General features: G+C 32.7%; 3 protein-coding genes across 4 annotated transcripts in view; all 3 read right to left on the reverse strand.

Moving 5' to 3' along the window:
* LOC130654715 (integrin-linked protein kinase-like) overlaps positions 1-17,377 on the reverse strand; it is an 82,942-nt gene that overhangs the window by 35,038 nt on the left and 30,527 nt on the right. The window lies entirely within an intron of this gene.
* On the reverse strand, positions 1,988-3,199 carry LOC130654723 (uncharacterized). The gene is made up of 2 exons (XM_057457339.1): positions 2,916-3,199; positions 1,988-2,778 (listed from the first exon to the last, which is right to left on the reverse strand). The coding sequence occupies exons 1-2, from the start codon at positions 2,926-2,928 to the stop codon at positions 2,207-2,209; spliced, it is 585 nt and encodes a 194-aa protein (XP_057313322.1). The 5' UTR covers positions 2,929-3,199; the 3' UTR covers positions 1,988-2,206.
* LOC130654710 (dnaJ homolog subfamily A member 3, mitochondrial-like) lies at positions 3,643-17,362 on the reverse strand. 2 transcript variants are annotated; one of them, XM_057457327.1, is made up of 15 exons: positions 17,168-17,362; positions 11,942-11,998; positions 11,609-11,694; positions 10,887-10,967; positions 10,308-10,374; positions 9,429-9,574; positions 9,052-9,207; positions 8,217-8,364; positions 7,764-7,828; positions 7,384-7,455; positions 7,232-7,288; positions 6,552-6,667; positions 5,258-5,352; positions 3,859-4,104; positions 3,643-3,785 (listed from the first exon to the last, which is right to left on the reverse strand). In XM_057457327.1, the coding sequence occupies exons 1-15, from the start codon at positions 17,325-17,327 to the stop codon at positions 3,718-3,720; spliced, it is 1,620 nt and encodes a 539-aa protein (XP_057313310.1). In that variant the 5' UTR covers positions 17,328-17,362; the 3' UTR covers positions 3,643-3,717. The 2 variants fall into 2 exon arrangements, with proteins under 2 accessions (XP_057313310.1, XP_057313311.1); XM_057457328.1 differs by having other exon boundaries at positions 3,988-4,104; positions 17,168-17,361.

Below are 17,377 nucleotides of genomic sequence, written 5' to 3' on the forward strand. Positions count from 1 at the left end.
ATAATTACATTGTTAATAATGATCTGCAATGAGAAATGAAGAGGTGAAAGTTCAAATATGAGCTAAAGTTTGTAGCTCTTGGTAACACAACCTGTATAGTTCATCGGACGAAACTTTGCTGGATTAAATCTCAAAGCTTTTTAATATATTCGTGTCTGGTAAACGAATAAATGTTAACACAAAGGCGCCTCTCATGGCGAACAAAATTTGTTTTTCTAGGTCCATGTTCGGTGGGTATTATTTTTATGTTCCGTAAAATACTCGTGGCGATAAACAGAACGCACAATATTATTTGTACCCACCAATTATTGTTCCCTGTTGCATTAGCCTCTCTCTGGGTCTTGCTTTTTAAACTTTTGAAATGTTTTAGGGATTCCATATCATTTTAACTTTTTCTTTTAGTATAATTACTTAGATATGTATATCATGCTGCGGCGAGTTATATTTTTGGGGGACAAAATATTCGTCGCCCCGCAAAAAAATTGTTTATTTGCCCGCAATCATATAATTTGTGAAGAGTTTCTTTCACTTTGTAACTAACGAAATTTGTTCCCGGTGTTTTTGTGCTTCTCAAATTTTTGGCGGGCTGTATTGTCCAAAGATTTTAAAGAACTATATAACTACTCAAAATACATCCTTCTGTTGTCACACCAACCATGTGTGGTTATAGTGAGACAGTTTGACGTCACGACACAGTGGAAAAAGTGGTCATAGCAACGCATGACATAATAAAGTGTCTCACTTGAACCTTTGATATAGATTAAAATTAAAGTATTCAATTTTTTAGAAGAATTTTAAGGACTGAGTACTTTTTAATTTAAAAATAATTTGACCTCCATAGCCCACTCGCTCCTACCCAATTTCCGGATGTTATTTTTTGAATGCTATTACCTTGCTGCCTCCACTTAACCCCATGCCCAGGTTGTCTCCTGTTATTCTCGTGTTTACGCCTAACCCGGTTATTTCCGACTTACCCGTTTCATAAATCCAAGTCAGTTCAAGATAGGGCTGTCGCTGATTAAACAATCCGAATCCAAAAAAATAACTTAAGCGTGACAGGCCACACTAGTAGGTCCATCAACAAGAAAAATGTGAACATATCGATCATTATATCAAATTAAAAGTTTCTATTTCGTCATCAATCATTATTTATCCTCCCAGTGTTCACTAAGTAATGTGAAGACAATGTTTATATACACATTTAATTAAAAAAAGAGTCTTTATTTAATTGGAGTTTAATGGGATTAAATATAGATAGAGAGGTCATGTAATATAATGTCGTCTTGTATCTTTTTGCTTCTCTATGCTCTTTTTCAAAATAAAAAGTTTCCGTTTTTAGCCTATACATTCTTCGGGCATGCCCCTATTAATTTTTTGAAAACTGATTTTTAAAAATGCCTTCGTTTTTAATTGTTCAATACTTTCAGCGTTCTTAATAGATTTGCACCTAAAGAATGGACGGACGTCCTTTACCGTCTGTGCGAAAAATGCTGTTAAAACTGTTAAAATCATGATATGAACGGATGAATTATAATATAAACTCCCCAAGATCCCAAACAATTTCCCTCTTATCAACTAGCACATTATTTTTCCTTACCGAAAATAACTAGTACATTTTGTTGCTTGTATTTATGCGATGCGCCCGTTCTATTTTTCGAGCGATTTGGGAACGAAGTGGACTTCGCGCTCTGCTATTTCAGATGCAATTTTTGTTTAGATTTGGATTTCATGAGAAGAAACTATCATAGTTGCCAATGCGTCATCATGTTTATCCATTCTGTCAACTTAAAAAACACTTTTACTTCCGCATTTTTGTTGATCCACTCTTGCCTCGTCATAAATCTTACATGATATCACATGATTGCAATCAACCACAAAAAAATCCAAAAAATAGATTCGACGGTGAAATGATATCTCCTAACTTTCTTATGATTCCTTATCTAGACAAAATCCGATGTTTTTTATTAATAAACCATAATACAATGTATAAGCTTTGCTATGTATTTCAGATACTCTTCTGTTGATAGGGTTTTAAGGCAGAGCCTTTAGGAAGACCTGATTAAAAATGATTATCCTAGCAACCAAAATATTTCTTGAAAACAAAAACGCGTTGCTAAACACTAAGGGAACGGGAATTTTTTTAAACAATTTTTTCCTAATAAATAATAGTTATTATTAATAAGAGATCCCCAAAAGGTACAAGTTTTTAGCATTTTTTGCGACATTCTTTTTCGTTTTGTTGGCAAATTAAAATATCAGTAAAGATTTCACAATGTTGTTCACATATTCTGTACCCGGCATCACAGTCTTCGGAACAGCCACGCTTACTCAGTGACTCGATTTTGCAATTTCCACGACACGTGTCTCTCCCATTTATACACACAAATTCTTCAACTTTATTTGAGGTATAGAGACATTTATCAAATTTTCTAATGCATGTGTCTTGACAGCCAACTCCATTACTCGAAGCATGCGGTACCGATTTTCCAAAAAAACATTCCTTATATGTGTCTACAAACTTCTTTGCGCATGCTCGTTTATCATCTACAGTAGAACTTACAACAATACATTCTTTGAAGGTAATTCTGGATGATTCAGAGCACTTTAATTGTGAAAAAGTTCCTTTTTTTACGGCAAACGACTCTCCTTCGTCCTTACTATTTCCAGTTGCATCTAATGATTTATATTCACCGATAAGTTTTACTAAATCGTTTAAAGTGTCTCTTGAAAGGGTCGCAGTTTCACCCGTAGCAAGTATCGTCCAGGTTAGCAAAAAAACTAAAAACACAAATTTAAAAACAAATTTAGAATTTAAACACAAAATACAGCTTTTACCGCCATAATATGTAACGTAGCTAAACACATAGCTAAAGTCGGAACGCATAAAAAAAAATAAAAATAAAAAGAACACTTACCAAGAATATTCATACTTTTAAACAAGCCTGGCTGCTTTATAAACTTTTATATCAAAGGTTTTAAGTAGGACGGGGAAGATAAGCACGACGAACTTCGCAATGACTGTCCAAAGTTAATTGTATTCAATCAAAGTGTGTACAACCGGTTAAAACGATTGTCAGAAAATATTAGCGTTGAGATGTTATTTTTTCTTTCGATAAGTAACTTTCAAGAACGCTCTTAATATTACAATCTTGATCAAACAAATCTATGAGTAGACTGATTGTTAACACAACCTTTCATAATCGCTTTAATGTATATATAAGGGATTAAAATCGGATAATCGAGTCAAAATTGGCGTAATCGAGACAAATTATCTAATTGTTTTCATCTGTTTTTCTCACATCCCCTTCGTGCACTCGATCGTTTTTTTTTTTCACAGGTAAATGAAAACATTAAAAATCCGATATTGTAATTAGTGCGCTATTTTTAATTAGCAAGGAAAGGGTAGGGTTTCTTGCGTTTGATCATGATTCATGTTATCACAAAAAAAAATCTGCAGCGACTTAAAAACGTGGACAGTATTCTTAATGTGCTAAATGCTTCATGCTGATAAAACATTTTTGTTGTTTCATAAACAATGTTGTTTGGCTTTCGAATTACTGACCACAAACACATAGGAAAGCAAATGGCATATTAAATATCAAATTACAACAACTTTACGAGTGGAAAAAGAAAGAAAATATGACCAAATACGAAAATATATTCCACGTAAAAGTAATTAAAAAATTGACAATGCTAATTGATATTTGTAGTGTTTTTCTACACTCGGTTTTCTGATCGAGAATTTTCATCGTTATCCTTTTCGTCGTCATCTTTCTTTTGCGTATCTAAAACGGAGCAAAAACCTTTGTAGAGGTCTTCACCACAGTGGTTTATTCAATATTATTACATAGTTCTAACCGGTTGTAACATGATGATAAGTGAGGAGGAACAGACTAATCCCAAAGGTAACTGCACTAAGGGCAAATAGTCTATGAGCCTGTTCCGGCTTCATATTAAAGATTAACTTCTCTTTTCCCTCGTCTTTACCTTCTGCGAAATCTGCTGACGACGCAGCTGCCTCGTTCTCAGTTTTTTCATTGCTCTCTTTAAAATCTTTGGTTTCATTGTCTGAATTGGAGGAGTTTTCTTTCGTTGTCTTAGTTTCTAAAAAACAAATTTTTTTTAAAATTTCAAACACAAAAAAGGAGCATAATATTCTTCTTTTTTTTTTAACACTCCAATTGCTTTTAGTTAATTATTTATTTATAGTAAATTACCTATTTTTTAACATTACTCGTTTTTTTAATTCGAACACGTACTACATAATTCGTGAGCTAGCCGCCTCAAAAGAAAAAAGAAAATGGGACAATTAGTAAATTAAAAAGTACATTGCTGACATTTTTTTATTCTCATGCCTAGCGGGCACTTTTTGTTTGTTAAATTAGCTCATTTTTGCACCTCGATTCGTAGAAGCCAGTAAAGATTAGCATATCTCCCCAGCCAATAGCGGTCAACGTCATTCGGTAAAGTTAAAATTTAACGCCCATCTCGATTAAAAGTAACTCTTATACAAGAATTCCTATATAATATTTTGAAATAACGGCTCCTACTAAAAAGCATTTTTGATATGAAAAGGGGCGTTTCAGTTTGTACCTCTTTTGTTACCATTTAAAGATAAAATGTTCATTTGTTACTTGTTGGATTAACTAAAATCTACCAGTTTAGCAAGAAAGGATTAAATTTGAAGAAAAATTAAGCATTAAATAAGCAATCAGCTAGGTTTAATATCTATATATCTAGGCTGTTACAAGTTGTAACTTTCTCAAGACAACACAAATAAAAAAAATAGCTTTCTGATCATTCCCTGCGCCTTGATAGTAATAAAATTCATCATCATTCAAATACAAAGCTAGGAGAGTGGATAATTTGGATTACTGAGATTAACCACACAAAAATGTGGCTGAGGTTGCTAAAAATATAAAGCAGTAAGGAGGCTAAACATCATTTAAAATATATTTAAAATTAAGTAGAATAAAATTTACGAATCATTCTTCTTGATTAGCGACCCAAATAAAAATCGCGTCGGGCGTTTTATTTAATATTCACAGTGATAAATGCTTAAATGTTTCTTGAATGTATTTTAGGCAACATACAAAAAAATTAATAAAAGAATATACATAATTTTTTTTATTTTTATTTTAAATGAGTTTTGCTCTTCTCTAATTGTTTATTTCCAGCTTCACGGTTTCGCATTCTACTTAAAGGGATGTTGTGTTCACACGAAACAGATTTATAAAATAAAAATTTAAAATAATACTTTTATTCCGGTCTACGCCATTCACAGTGCCTCGAATATTCAAATCAGTTTCGGCGAACTCGGTTATCAATTCTTTCTGTCTCTCAGTGAGGTATCTAAGGAGGAGAGAAAGAATTCATAAGAAAAACAAGCAAATATATATATTTGTGTGTATAAATAACATAGTCGAATTAGGAACCACTTTAAAAGCACTTGTCCATGAATAGATTAAACTTATTTTTGGTTCAACGGGACAGACCTATCGATTATAAAAAAACACATGTTTGATGATTCTATGAGTGGGTTTTAGTTATTACCACACCAATATCAAACCGCAAAAAATCAGCTTTCATAGCTTATATCTCTCCTTCTTGTATAGCGTGGGAAATATCTAACAATTTTTGTTCTATTGAAGGCGGTAGCTGGTGACGTGTATATAGCTAGTCACCGAGTAACAATTCCATTGAGATGTCGTTGTTACGTGTATATAGCTAGTCATGAAGTAAAAATTCCATCGAGACGTTGTTGTTATAATTACGTCACAATAATTGCGTAACACGCACAGTAATTAATATTTTATCTTAAGCTAATTATCTTATTGGGGTGTGTTTTGTTGCGACAGGACAACAGACGCATGTGGGAGAGGAATGACTCACACAATTGACATGGAATGTTGACACAATAACAAGTTTACCCTAACGACGTAGGGTTTCCAACTGAGAAACACTTTCTTGATAAATTCAAATAAATCCTGGTCATATTATTTATCCTTTGATATTTGATATGTTTTATAATGTACTTTATGATTCGAAATGATTTATTTTCCTTGTTTCTACTTTAAATTTATCATAGAAATACGAATGGAAGTCCCCATTTTCTCCTAAAATTTCCTGATATTCGAGTTTGGTTCAAAAATCGAAAGGCGTATGCTAAACGTCAATGCAACGTCAAGGAAACGTTAAATCCTTTGGCGATTTAATATTCTGATTTGTCTACGTGCTTGACTGGAGTGTGTGTTCGAGTGCTTCTGATTTCAGTGGTTGACCATAGGTACTTACATAATACAACTTTTAATCCTAGCATTTAGGGGAGGAAGGAAGGGGGTAAAACTAAACCGCGGGTTGACATTTAGGTTAAACTTTTCAATTTGTGACTCATCCCCCCAAAAATAGTCAAGTTCAAATTTTTTGATAATTCTCAAACTTTTTGTTGTCGTCGATAATTCCTTGAGTTCATAGATTCCGCGGTTGGTTGAAACCCTGTAAAGCAGACAAATTTGTAAACCAACAATAATTAACAACAAATTATTTCGTACTTTGGCAAGTGTATTTTGATGTTTATATAATGATCCCCTTTGCCATGTCCATTCAAGCGTGCAATACCCCTCCCAATCAAACGCATTTGTTGATGTGACTGGGTGCCAGCTTGTATCTAAAAATGATAATAAAAATATTAGCATTTTGTTGTCAGTGCAAACTAGTTGCTTCCTTAAAAACTTTCACGATCGATTTACTATTTTTTTCCAAGTGCAAGTAAACTAACCCGGTACAACCTTCTAACTTGACCTTTGTTTTATTTTAAAAAAGCTTTTCAGCAAGAGCTCTGTTAAATAAGTTTTCTTTTTTTTAATTTTCTCTATATGTGGCGAGCAGTAGAAAGCACCTTACAAGCATTCCTGATTACTTTTTTTTGTTTTTTTTAACATTTCGCAAAAATCTCTGCAAGCAATTGCCAATTTCACTAACTGCTTTACTTTCCTCGCCTCTGCTTTGGGATTAAGCTTGTTGGCGATGTCAATATTCGTTTTTTTAAAAAAAAATGCTCAATTAGCGAAAAAAAAATCTTCGCGAAATCTCTGAAATAAACCTATTCGCGAAAAAACTTAAGGTAGTGTAATGTAAAATTAAGTTCAAAATTGACTTTAAAGCAATATATTTATAGACATCTGAACACGTAGTGAACCCGAAACAAGTATGTGTGAAAATTAGTACTTACCCTAACATCAATATCACCATACAAACCAGAAACGGTGAGGTTACCACCAAGAATGGCCTAAAATTTGTAACAATAATTTAAACAACACGATGATGAAACCTAACAATCATAGCAAGTACCGCTAATGAAGCAATCAGGTGTTGCTATGTTACCTGCGCGAAGCTCACATAAATGTCGGAAAAAACGTCAGAGCCTTCTCTTTGGAAAATTTTACTCTCAGCAACCTATAAACAAAGTACAGAAAATAGAAATCATGCACAAATCTTCCGCATTCTGTTAAGTGTGAAGTGTCCAAATTCGAAGTTTTATAACTATAACCCGCAGTTTCACCATTACTCATTATACTAGTCGGTGGCCCGTGGAAAAATCCACGGGTTCACCTGCCCTTTCTTTATCTCATTGCGTGCATCTCGATACTTGCGTTACTATTTTGCGTGACAGACAGACGTAAACGGGTATTATAACATAGATTTTAGGTAATGTTTTATTTGAATACAATTTAAGAACAAACAAGAAAAGAAAACATGCAAACCTTAAATGTGACATACATCTCTCCATACGAGACAGGAACTCTGACAGTTTGACCATGTTCTATGCCTGTATTGTAAAAATAAAAGTTTAGGTTGGGGAAAAATACACAGAAAATCGGACAGCATTAATCAAATTCTTCAGTTACAGAAAAAAAATGCAAAGAATCTTAAAAGGCGAAACAATAATAACCAATACGAGACTTAAGTTTGAGGATTCAGGTAGGTCAGGGTGTAGTCAATCAGAAATTTAAAAAATGTCAACTTTAGAAGAATATGTCACTTCTAAATAAAAGAGATTAACCAAATAATCGAACTTTTTCGTCATCAAACACAAAAGACTTTTGTTTATTAGTAAAAACGCACACAACAAGTTAACTGGATTTGCTGAACAAACAAGCCACACAGAAGTTTGACGAGAATTTAGTGACGAAGCAACATTGGTATAGGCACCGTACCTGCTGGGACGGGGATAGTGACGGTTTTGTTTTCCAACACACTTCCTTTTCCATGACACTTTCTGCAAGGATCTTTTATGATAGTGCCCTGTCCTTTGCACCGTTGACAAGTTGACATCATGTTAAAGAAACCAGTTGAAATATGCTCCTATTAAAAAAAAATAAAAAAATAAAAAAACGTTAGATTATTATTCCACAAGTAACTAACTTCAAATCAAAAATACAACATTTTCAACACAGACATTCTATAACGAACTGTTTCCTTGTCTCTGTAGTCCTAACGGTTAAAACTTTAAACTATATTGTTAATAAGAAATGCACTCGTCGCAAAATGGACTCGAAAGGATTTTTTTGCTTTGACTGCTATAATTACGCAAAATAACTCCTCGCAACAAAAAATTGTTTCAAATATTTTAAACAGGATATTTGATGCTGCTTCATGTACAAAATAAATACTCGCTAACTTTTAAAAAAATCCACCGCTGGTAAAAATGTACTGAAGATTTACTTCTTGTATTATTTAAAAAAGAATTTACAAGTCAAATTTTAAAACCTTTTCTGTCTTGGCAGTAGTTAAAATACGTCTCAAAGTTCCACGTATAAATCAAAATACACAACCTTTGTACTTGTGTCAACTTCACTTAAAAGCTCAGGTATTCGCATACAAACTGAAAACTAACCAATTAAATTTTTTTGGCTTTATAGCTTACTAGGTTTTTCAAAAAAATATACAGATTTATAGACAACTTTCAAGCCCTTTCATATGTAGTCAGCAGGAGATTAGTCTCTTTAGGAAGAATTTGAAACCAATAAATACATTGCTCGTAGTAATTACCTGACCAGTACCATTACATTTCGGACATGTATGAAGAGTGGTTCCAGGTTCAGCTTTCTTGCCATTACATCTTTTACACAGAGATTCCATTTGAACACGAATATCTTTGTTTACTCCAAGAACAGACTCCATGAAAGACAAACTCAACACGTAGTTCTGTAAGAAACATAACGTTCAGAAGCTTACAGGCTTAAACAAATATGATCCTATTTACAGCCCTAGATGGCGTTAATTTTCACTATACGAGCACGGTTAAAAAAGCCAGTGATAAATTTGTGTTGGGTGAAAAGGGCCGACAAGATTACTTTCATAAGGAAAATCATACTCAACAAACTTATAATGTTTCCAAAATGTTATAGTAATCACAATGAACAAACCTGTGTTGCTCTCGCTTCTTCGAATCCAAATGGTGAAGAAAACCCACTTGCACGACCTCCGAAAAACTGTTTAAATATATCGTCTGTATTCATTCCTTGAAAGGGGCCTCCCGCTCCAAATGGATCTTGACCACCTGGGCCTCCTCCTAAATGTTACAAGAGTAAAAAAATGTATTTACATCAATACAGATCTAAAGTATTTTCCAACCAACAGTGGCAATGAGAAAGTTACAAAATGTGTGTTCTCAAGAAAGACGTGACTTGCATCAATATTGAGAGTACTTTCTCATATTTCATATGTTCTGCAGCTACATAATCGACAAAAACTGCAGGAACAGCAACTGCAGGAAATTTTCTAAATTCAGAAACAAAATAACATTGTGCAGCTTTTTTTATAAAACATTTATCCCTTCCTATCACTGTTTTCGACACTCGATAGTTTGGGATAGCGACTGATTTTTCAAATTGATCTATGCTGAGACAGTTTATAACTGAAAACACTGCACATTACATCGCACCAAGTGGAACTATCAAATCTCTTACTAAACCAACTATATTTTCTCAAAATGACCTACCAAATGAATCTCTTGTCAAAATAACCTCATTATCAGTGTTTAAATAAGATCTTTCTCCCTCAAATTCTAACTTCTAGAGGACATTACATTCCTAATATAGATCCTGAAGTGATGAATTACAAAGGTGTATACCTACTCTAGTAATAAAACTAAACACTACATTTTAGTAAACTACCTCAGAAGTGGAAAAAATACATTGTGAAAATCTCTCTGAAAAAACCCACACTCTGAATTCATTGTTGGGCTGAATCCTAGTTTAGTCTATTACTTCTAGTTGCAAAAAGTTAAATTTAGAAAAACCTACCAGCGCCACTAAAATCTGTTTGGCCATATTGGTCGTATGCATTTCGCTTTTTAGCATCACTTAAGATCTAAAGAAAGTAAGACAAAATTCTATATCCTCCAGACTTCAAGTCTTTAAAACACATAATGTTTAATTTCCATAGACTTTCATGCAGAAAGTGTGCTGTATTTTGCTATCGAGTTTTACGAGTTAACATCAACATTCTTAATCATATGGCATTGTCTTGTGCGATATATGTGAGTTTTTCAGCTCTTGTATTCTAAACATTAGTTTTTGTCTTCTTTTTATTTAAACATTTTTGAGTTGTTTCCTAATTTTGTACCATTCTACAAAGTATTGTGCAAATTAACTTTAACAATTTTTTATCTTTACTACAGTAAAACATAATCATATCATTTCGATACAGAAGTATTTAAAACTGACTTTTCATATAACACAGCCATCTTACTGCACTTCTGTCTATAAGCCAAAAATGGTAGCTGCGAAGTGACAGGCAAATTCCTGTGGATTTTTGGCAGGCTTACAACTAGTATAAAACAAATAGAAGCAGCCCTGATACTCTCTTAAATTATTACATACCTCATAAGCTTGTTGTATTTCCTGAAATTTTTCAGCAGCACCAGAATCTTTATTCGTGTCAGGATGATATTTTTTGGCCAACTAAGATAAAATCGATAAAACAAAAACATGAGTAGCTAAAATACATACACAGTACACATCCTCTAATTTTGTCCAATGTCCAGAAAATCAGTAGGATTATGTTAATGTTTAAATAGAAGAAAATATAGAAAAATGTCTATCCAATAAACATATCAAAAGGTATGCAAGTTTGAATGTTTTTAATCTGCTAGATTTACAGTGGTTGGATAGCAAATCTACCTTGGTAGATGCTGTTTATCTAAGACATCATTATTCACAAATCATTGTCAAAGTATTTGGTTCGAAAGTTAAACAATTCAATACAGAGATAACAGTCATTTTAAATGGGCCATTAGTGTCAGTAAAGTCTTTAAAAAGCCTAATAAATCTCAGTGTTGAAAACGAAAATAATTTTATGAATTCAGAATTAAAAATTGGAACACAAAGGGAATACATATAACCTTGGAAAACAATATACCCTCATAAAAACAAAACCAGACATCGAAATATTGTGTGGGGCAGTAAGTACCTGTAGAATGCATAGTTTGTTAATCCCTTAATTGCATCCTTCTCTCTTTATTTCCTGATTATACAGGGGTTTCTAACAGATAATATATTTTATACTAACATTTCGAGAAATTTGTTTAACAAATAATACATACTTGATAATATGACTTTTTTATATCTGCACTGGTAGCATTTTTGGAAATGCCAAGAATAGAATAGTAGTCTTTTCGATCTGAGACAGCTAAAATGTCAACATAAGTTATGTTAACTAGTGTGTAATAGAGAAACTTGCAAACATTAACTATTTTTGCAAGTTTCTTTATTATAAAGTAAGGACATAAATTATGGAATGGAGACGTTTGAATCAATTGTTTTTTACTTTGCCATGCACAATGAAAACCATAGTTATGCAGAATTATATTGCCACCATGCAATATAGTTCCTATACAATGCTACAATTCATTTTTATTAAAGAATGTAACTTTTACCTGAAGTTTGAAATAATCTTGAATATATTTCCTTAGATAATGACGCCTTCTGGAAGTCTAAACAATAAAACAGTAGTTTAAAAGGATTGTCTCTCACACCTTTTTGTTTGAAATAAAAAAAATATATATACAGCATAGTAATAGCTGAGCAGCATGTTGTCACTCATCAATTGCCAAGACGAATGCTGACAAAAATTCACAAAAACTCCTGATCTACGTTAGCAACTTCTTGCCAACCTGGCTTTTCTTTAACTTGCATGTAGCTGAACTTACAGAAATTTTATTCATATTTTCTCTGTAATTCAACTGTTGTTCGTCTATAGGAATGGCGGTAAAACAAAACATAAAATGTTGACATAAAACACAAGTTTGCCAACGCAAAGCAGGATAATTTCATTTTAGGTGCAAATTTTGGCTGACAAATTGAATCAAAAAACCTGCTGAGTAAGAATGACAAGGTGGTGGTTTGTATCTGCCAGATTGTAGTCATGCAATTTTTTATAATTTATTACAAATTTATTTCTATATTTATGATATATGTTGAAATATAAATATGCCTATAAATCATAACATGGCTGCTTGTGTTCCATAAGTGCAAATGGATTTTCTTAATTGAAATAAAGTTGTGTCATTTTATAGGAAGAGAGATTCATTTCGATTTTTATATTTAAGAGTCAATAGTGATACAACAGGGATAAAAGATGTTTTCAGCAAGACTTTTAGAATTGACATGTTACAAGCTTATTTTGTAGGTTGATGTCATTACAAATTATAATGTAATATAAATATATTGCTTTCATTATATTTTATGTTTTTATAATTATTTTTGGTAAAGAATAATTTCCAACTGAAATTTAAAAAATGAGACAATCTTATCCAGCATCAACCTTATTTCCAGGGATCTTTGTTTGTTTTAACAAACAAAGATCCCTTCTTAATTGATGACAATTGATGAATTATATTGTCAATATCAATTTGAAGATCCTATCTGTTGTTTCAAAATTTGTCATGGATTTTAAAAGTTCAGATGGATACTATAAATGTACTTCCATGTATATTTTCTCAAAACATTATTTTTCAGTCCTTGAAAGGAATGCTGCTTTTTGGTGAACATTACATAGGTACATTGAGAGCTATTCAAGTCCCCAGTATACTCATTTTATCAACACTGAGATAACATGTGTGTTGGAAATAATGAAGCTCCCAACAATGTTTAGTTGAAGCAGAAATTGAGGCATCAGTTGTGATACTGAAATTTTACTTTATTAGCAACAAGGATTGCATCAGTTTGGGATTAAACACAGATATAGAAAACCTCTTAAAAGAAAAACTGTTTCCAAATTTTGTAAACTTGTTTTTTTTGTTCGTTTGTTTGTGTGTTTTCTTAAAATAGATATTTTTCGGGCTTCGAAACTGTACAGTTGTTTAATGGTCATTTGTCCTCTGCATTTCATACTGTCCCCAATCACATTCCGTTCAGTGATAGTAGATTTTTTACTTCCTTCTACGCACTAGATTTGCTCTTTACATATTTTAAAATTTTGTGGCAAGAGTATTGTAAGAGTACCCCCCCCCCCCCCCTCCTCTATTATTAACACAAAGGCCCTATTAATTTAAACTTGTATCCAAAGACATCAGAAAGCACTTCGTTGTTGTTGTTAAAAAATATATATGGAACCTACTAAAAAGCATTGTTAAATAGTTACAACAAACTGATAGTCAGAAAAAGGTAAAGCAAATTAAATTGTGCCCTTGCAATTCAATTTGTCTACTTTATCTGCCTTTGATAGCAACCACATATAACTAAAAATACCTGGTAATTTTGGAACTTTCAAAATAAGTCTCTCTAATTTTCTATCGTTGTCATTTGCCACCACCTTAGTTTATTGAGTTTAGTTTCAACTTCAAATGCTATTTTCTAATAGGTTTTGACCAGCAGAAACATGAATTTAGATATTTTAATGAATAAACTGAATGTAACTTTTAAAAGAAATAGAAACTGGCTGCAAACTAAAACTATATACATAAAATGAGCAATTGCTGTTTCAAGCCAAATCAAATAATCTGTCTTACTTAAAATAGATATCTAAGAAGCAATAATTTACTCAGGAGTAGACAAAACTGAACCCTTTTTACTAGGGAATTTTCAACCCCCTAATTTTGCAAAATTTTAGAACTTCAAAAGGAAGAGGAGAGGGGGAGGGGATTTCAATGGCATATTTTCAGAGGTAAATTTAAAAGACTTTAATTCATCTTTCCTGGAAAGATGAATTAAAGTAAAGGAAGACTGGAATCCAGTCTTCCTGGGTTTTTATTTTCAGTGCAGCAAGTTATAACCGTATATAAAATATATTGTTATTTATTATCACTTTTAATAATTCTATTGTATTGAAGAAATCAAACGTAACGCGTGTAAAAAACGTAAAAAGAGTTGAAAGTATTAAGAATATCAAAACATCTTGTGTTCTGATTCACTTTGGTATGCGCAAAACATACATATCACTAGGCGAATGAAAACTTTCCGTTGTAAATAAGTTGAAATCATTGTGTTTCGCACTACAATTTTTATGTGAATCAAATCTGTCCACTTTGCAGATAATTTTGACCAATTATCGTCTTACTTGCATCGCGCATTGGTAACTTTAGCCCAAACCTCGTGTGGCACTATTTGTTGTTTTAAATAATGGATTTCAGCCATTCACAGCGCAGGGAAAAAATAAATATGGCGGACGAACACATCACCTAAAAAGGCGACACTTAACCTAATTAGGTTATATATTTCATTTTAACATAATTCTTAGTTGCACGAACATATTGAGGCACGAGTGACAATTTTGGAATCATGGTCGCGTAGACTCACGGCTGTTTCGCTACGTTCAAACCGCGGACAAAATTAAAATGGCTTCCACAATTTTTTTTGAAATTTTGTATTTTTATCATTTTTTAAGTTTTTATAACTTTTTTTGTATTGTTTTAATTTTACTGAAATAAAAAGTATTAAAACGACCTACTTTTCTTCTTTTTTAATATATAAATATGTTATACATGTGTGTTATGGATTTCGAGTTATTTCGTCGAATAAAACACACAAAATTAAAAAAAACATTATTTTTGGCGAAAGTATACCATCTTTCCAACCTCGTGGCAACGCCGCGCTACTAGCTACGGACTTGAAAATTGGTATGGGGGGCCTGGAAACATGGTTCTATTGGCCGGTACCGTGCACCGTTCGTCTCGCAAACTATAAACTACTTAAATTTTAAGTTAAAGTCTTCTTTAGGCGCTAAAAAAGAGGAGAAAAAGTTGCCAAAGTGGTGCACGGCGATTTGATGTAGTGTGATCCCTTTTCTGTCTAATTAAATAATTATCTAAACTTCTAAGAGAGTCATAGCGATGCCATTTAATGTTTTGTTAGGTATGGTTTTTCTCAAAAAAATTACGGCGGCGTGGTGTTTACCTTGGACTTGATTGCTCGACCCGGGAATCCTGGTTCGAAACCGGAATTTTTTCGAAAATGTTGGAATAAGCGAGACAACGGTGTCTTTGCAATTTTTTAGCTAGCTAAAGTTTGGCAGAGCACAAGGTAAGGGACAAAACAGGAAACTACTTTATTTTGCAGGGATTTTATTATTATTTTTATGCTATTAGAGCACCCTTAAGTTTAAGAAATTGTTTTACAGCTTGTAAAACTTTAAGCGTGGATAATTGTTATCTTTTTTAATCTTGCTTCTCCTGTTTTATATTTTTCTGTAAAGAGTAGCTATTTTTTGGTCCTACAGTTTTGCATTTTGTAGCTAAGTAACTTAATACTTCTTTTTTTTATTTAGTTAAGACTTTGGTGGGCTTTCTCAAGATGAAATTGTTAAAATCAAAGATGTTTTTAGCTACCTAGCTAGCTAATCTTGGCTTTAACACAAGATTGGGTGCTATTTTATACAGTTTATAAAGAAACACAAAATGATTGCTTTGTATATATATAATAAATAAAATATTTATGCACAACTTGAGGTATTTTCTTCTAGCATGATAAACTAAAATGTTGAAACCGTCGACTCTGAATGATGTTTTATTTAATATATAGATGTCACATATTTGGCCCGAAAAACCTTAGGACCAAAAGTGACCCTTTGGACAATTTCGGACAGTTTAATATTTCATCTACATCATCTTTAATGGCCTCAGAATCCAAAGTAATGTTTTTTATTTAGTTAATAAACAAACTTTAAGCATACATTAAGGCTCCATAGGCTGTTTTTCACATATTTCACACATTTGGCCCAAAAATAACCCTTTGGGCAATTTCGGACAGACTAATATTTCATCTACATCATCCTTAATGGTCTTAGAATCCAAAGCAATGTTTTTTATTCAGTTAATAAATAAACTTTAAGCATATATTAAGGCTCTTAAGGCCGTTTTTCACATAGTTCTCACATTTGGCCCAAATATAACCCTTTGGACAATTTCGGACAGTAATATAATTAAGTAATTTTCATTCCAGATATTTAACCTAACCTGTGGACCATAAAAAACATGTTTTTTTAACTTTATTCCAGAAATTTTGTGGAAGACATTTATCTAAATGATAATTTTTAAGTCATTTTTAGATATTTTGGCCTAAATTTACCAATTTCGGACAGGTGTCCAAAAAAAAATTTCTTTTAATAATATGGACAATTTATCTAAGATTATTATTCTTTTTACAGAATATAAAAATCTTATTTTGTTCTTGAGATATCCTATTTTAACTGAGAGGGTAAATCGAATTATTTTTTCGTAGCATTTTTGTCCGCTCCGAAACAGCTGTGGACTATCCATTCTGAACAAAGATTTTTTGCGATTTTTTCTTAGGAATGTGTGAAAAGCCATTAAATATTGTACTGTCTTAACTAGGTTACATATGGCCTAACTAGGCTACAATGAGTCGCCTAAATAGGTGGTATGCCCTAATTAGCCTACTGTCGCCTAATTAAGTGAATACCCTGACTGAACAATATCATGTGACAAAACGCGCGTCTGCGAGAATACACACAGCATGAAGGCACAAAATTTAGCAGCAAATTTGTTAATTCAAGTTAGTCAAGAATCATAAAACAATAAGAAAAAAATATTTTAAGCTGACAGGAAAGAATCGCGGGACTTAGAAAAAACACGTGAAAAAGTATCCGTCAGTGTGAAAGGAGTGTGCACGCTACCAAAAGCAATATTGGCTATATATATACTTACTTTTAGAAAAGGCTGAAACTTTATTCACAGGTCTGAAATTGGAGTAATATCGAATTCCAATTTTTACATAATTGCTTTGGGTTTGAGCTATATCTTGTAATGTCGGCAAATGCAATTGTAAGAACGATGAAAACCTTTTAGCCGCAGACTTAGCTGCCATCTTTAAAACTGCAGCATGTAAACGGGGAGCCGATTCGTCAAAAATAAGAG

The sequence above is a fragment of the Hydractinia symbiolongicarpus genome, chromosome 8 (genome assembly GCF_029227915.1).
Source record: "Hydractinia symbiolongicarpus strain clone_291-10 chromosome 8, HSymV2.1, whole genome shotgun sequence".
NCBI classification, from domain to species: domain Eukaryota; kingdom Metazoa; phylum Cnidaria; class Hydrozoa; order Anthoathecata; family Hydractiniidae; genus Hydractinia; species Hydractinia symbiolongicarpus.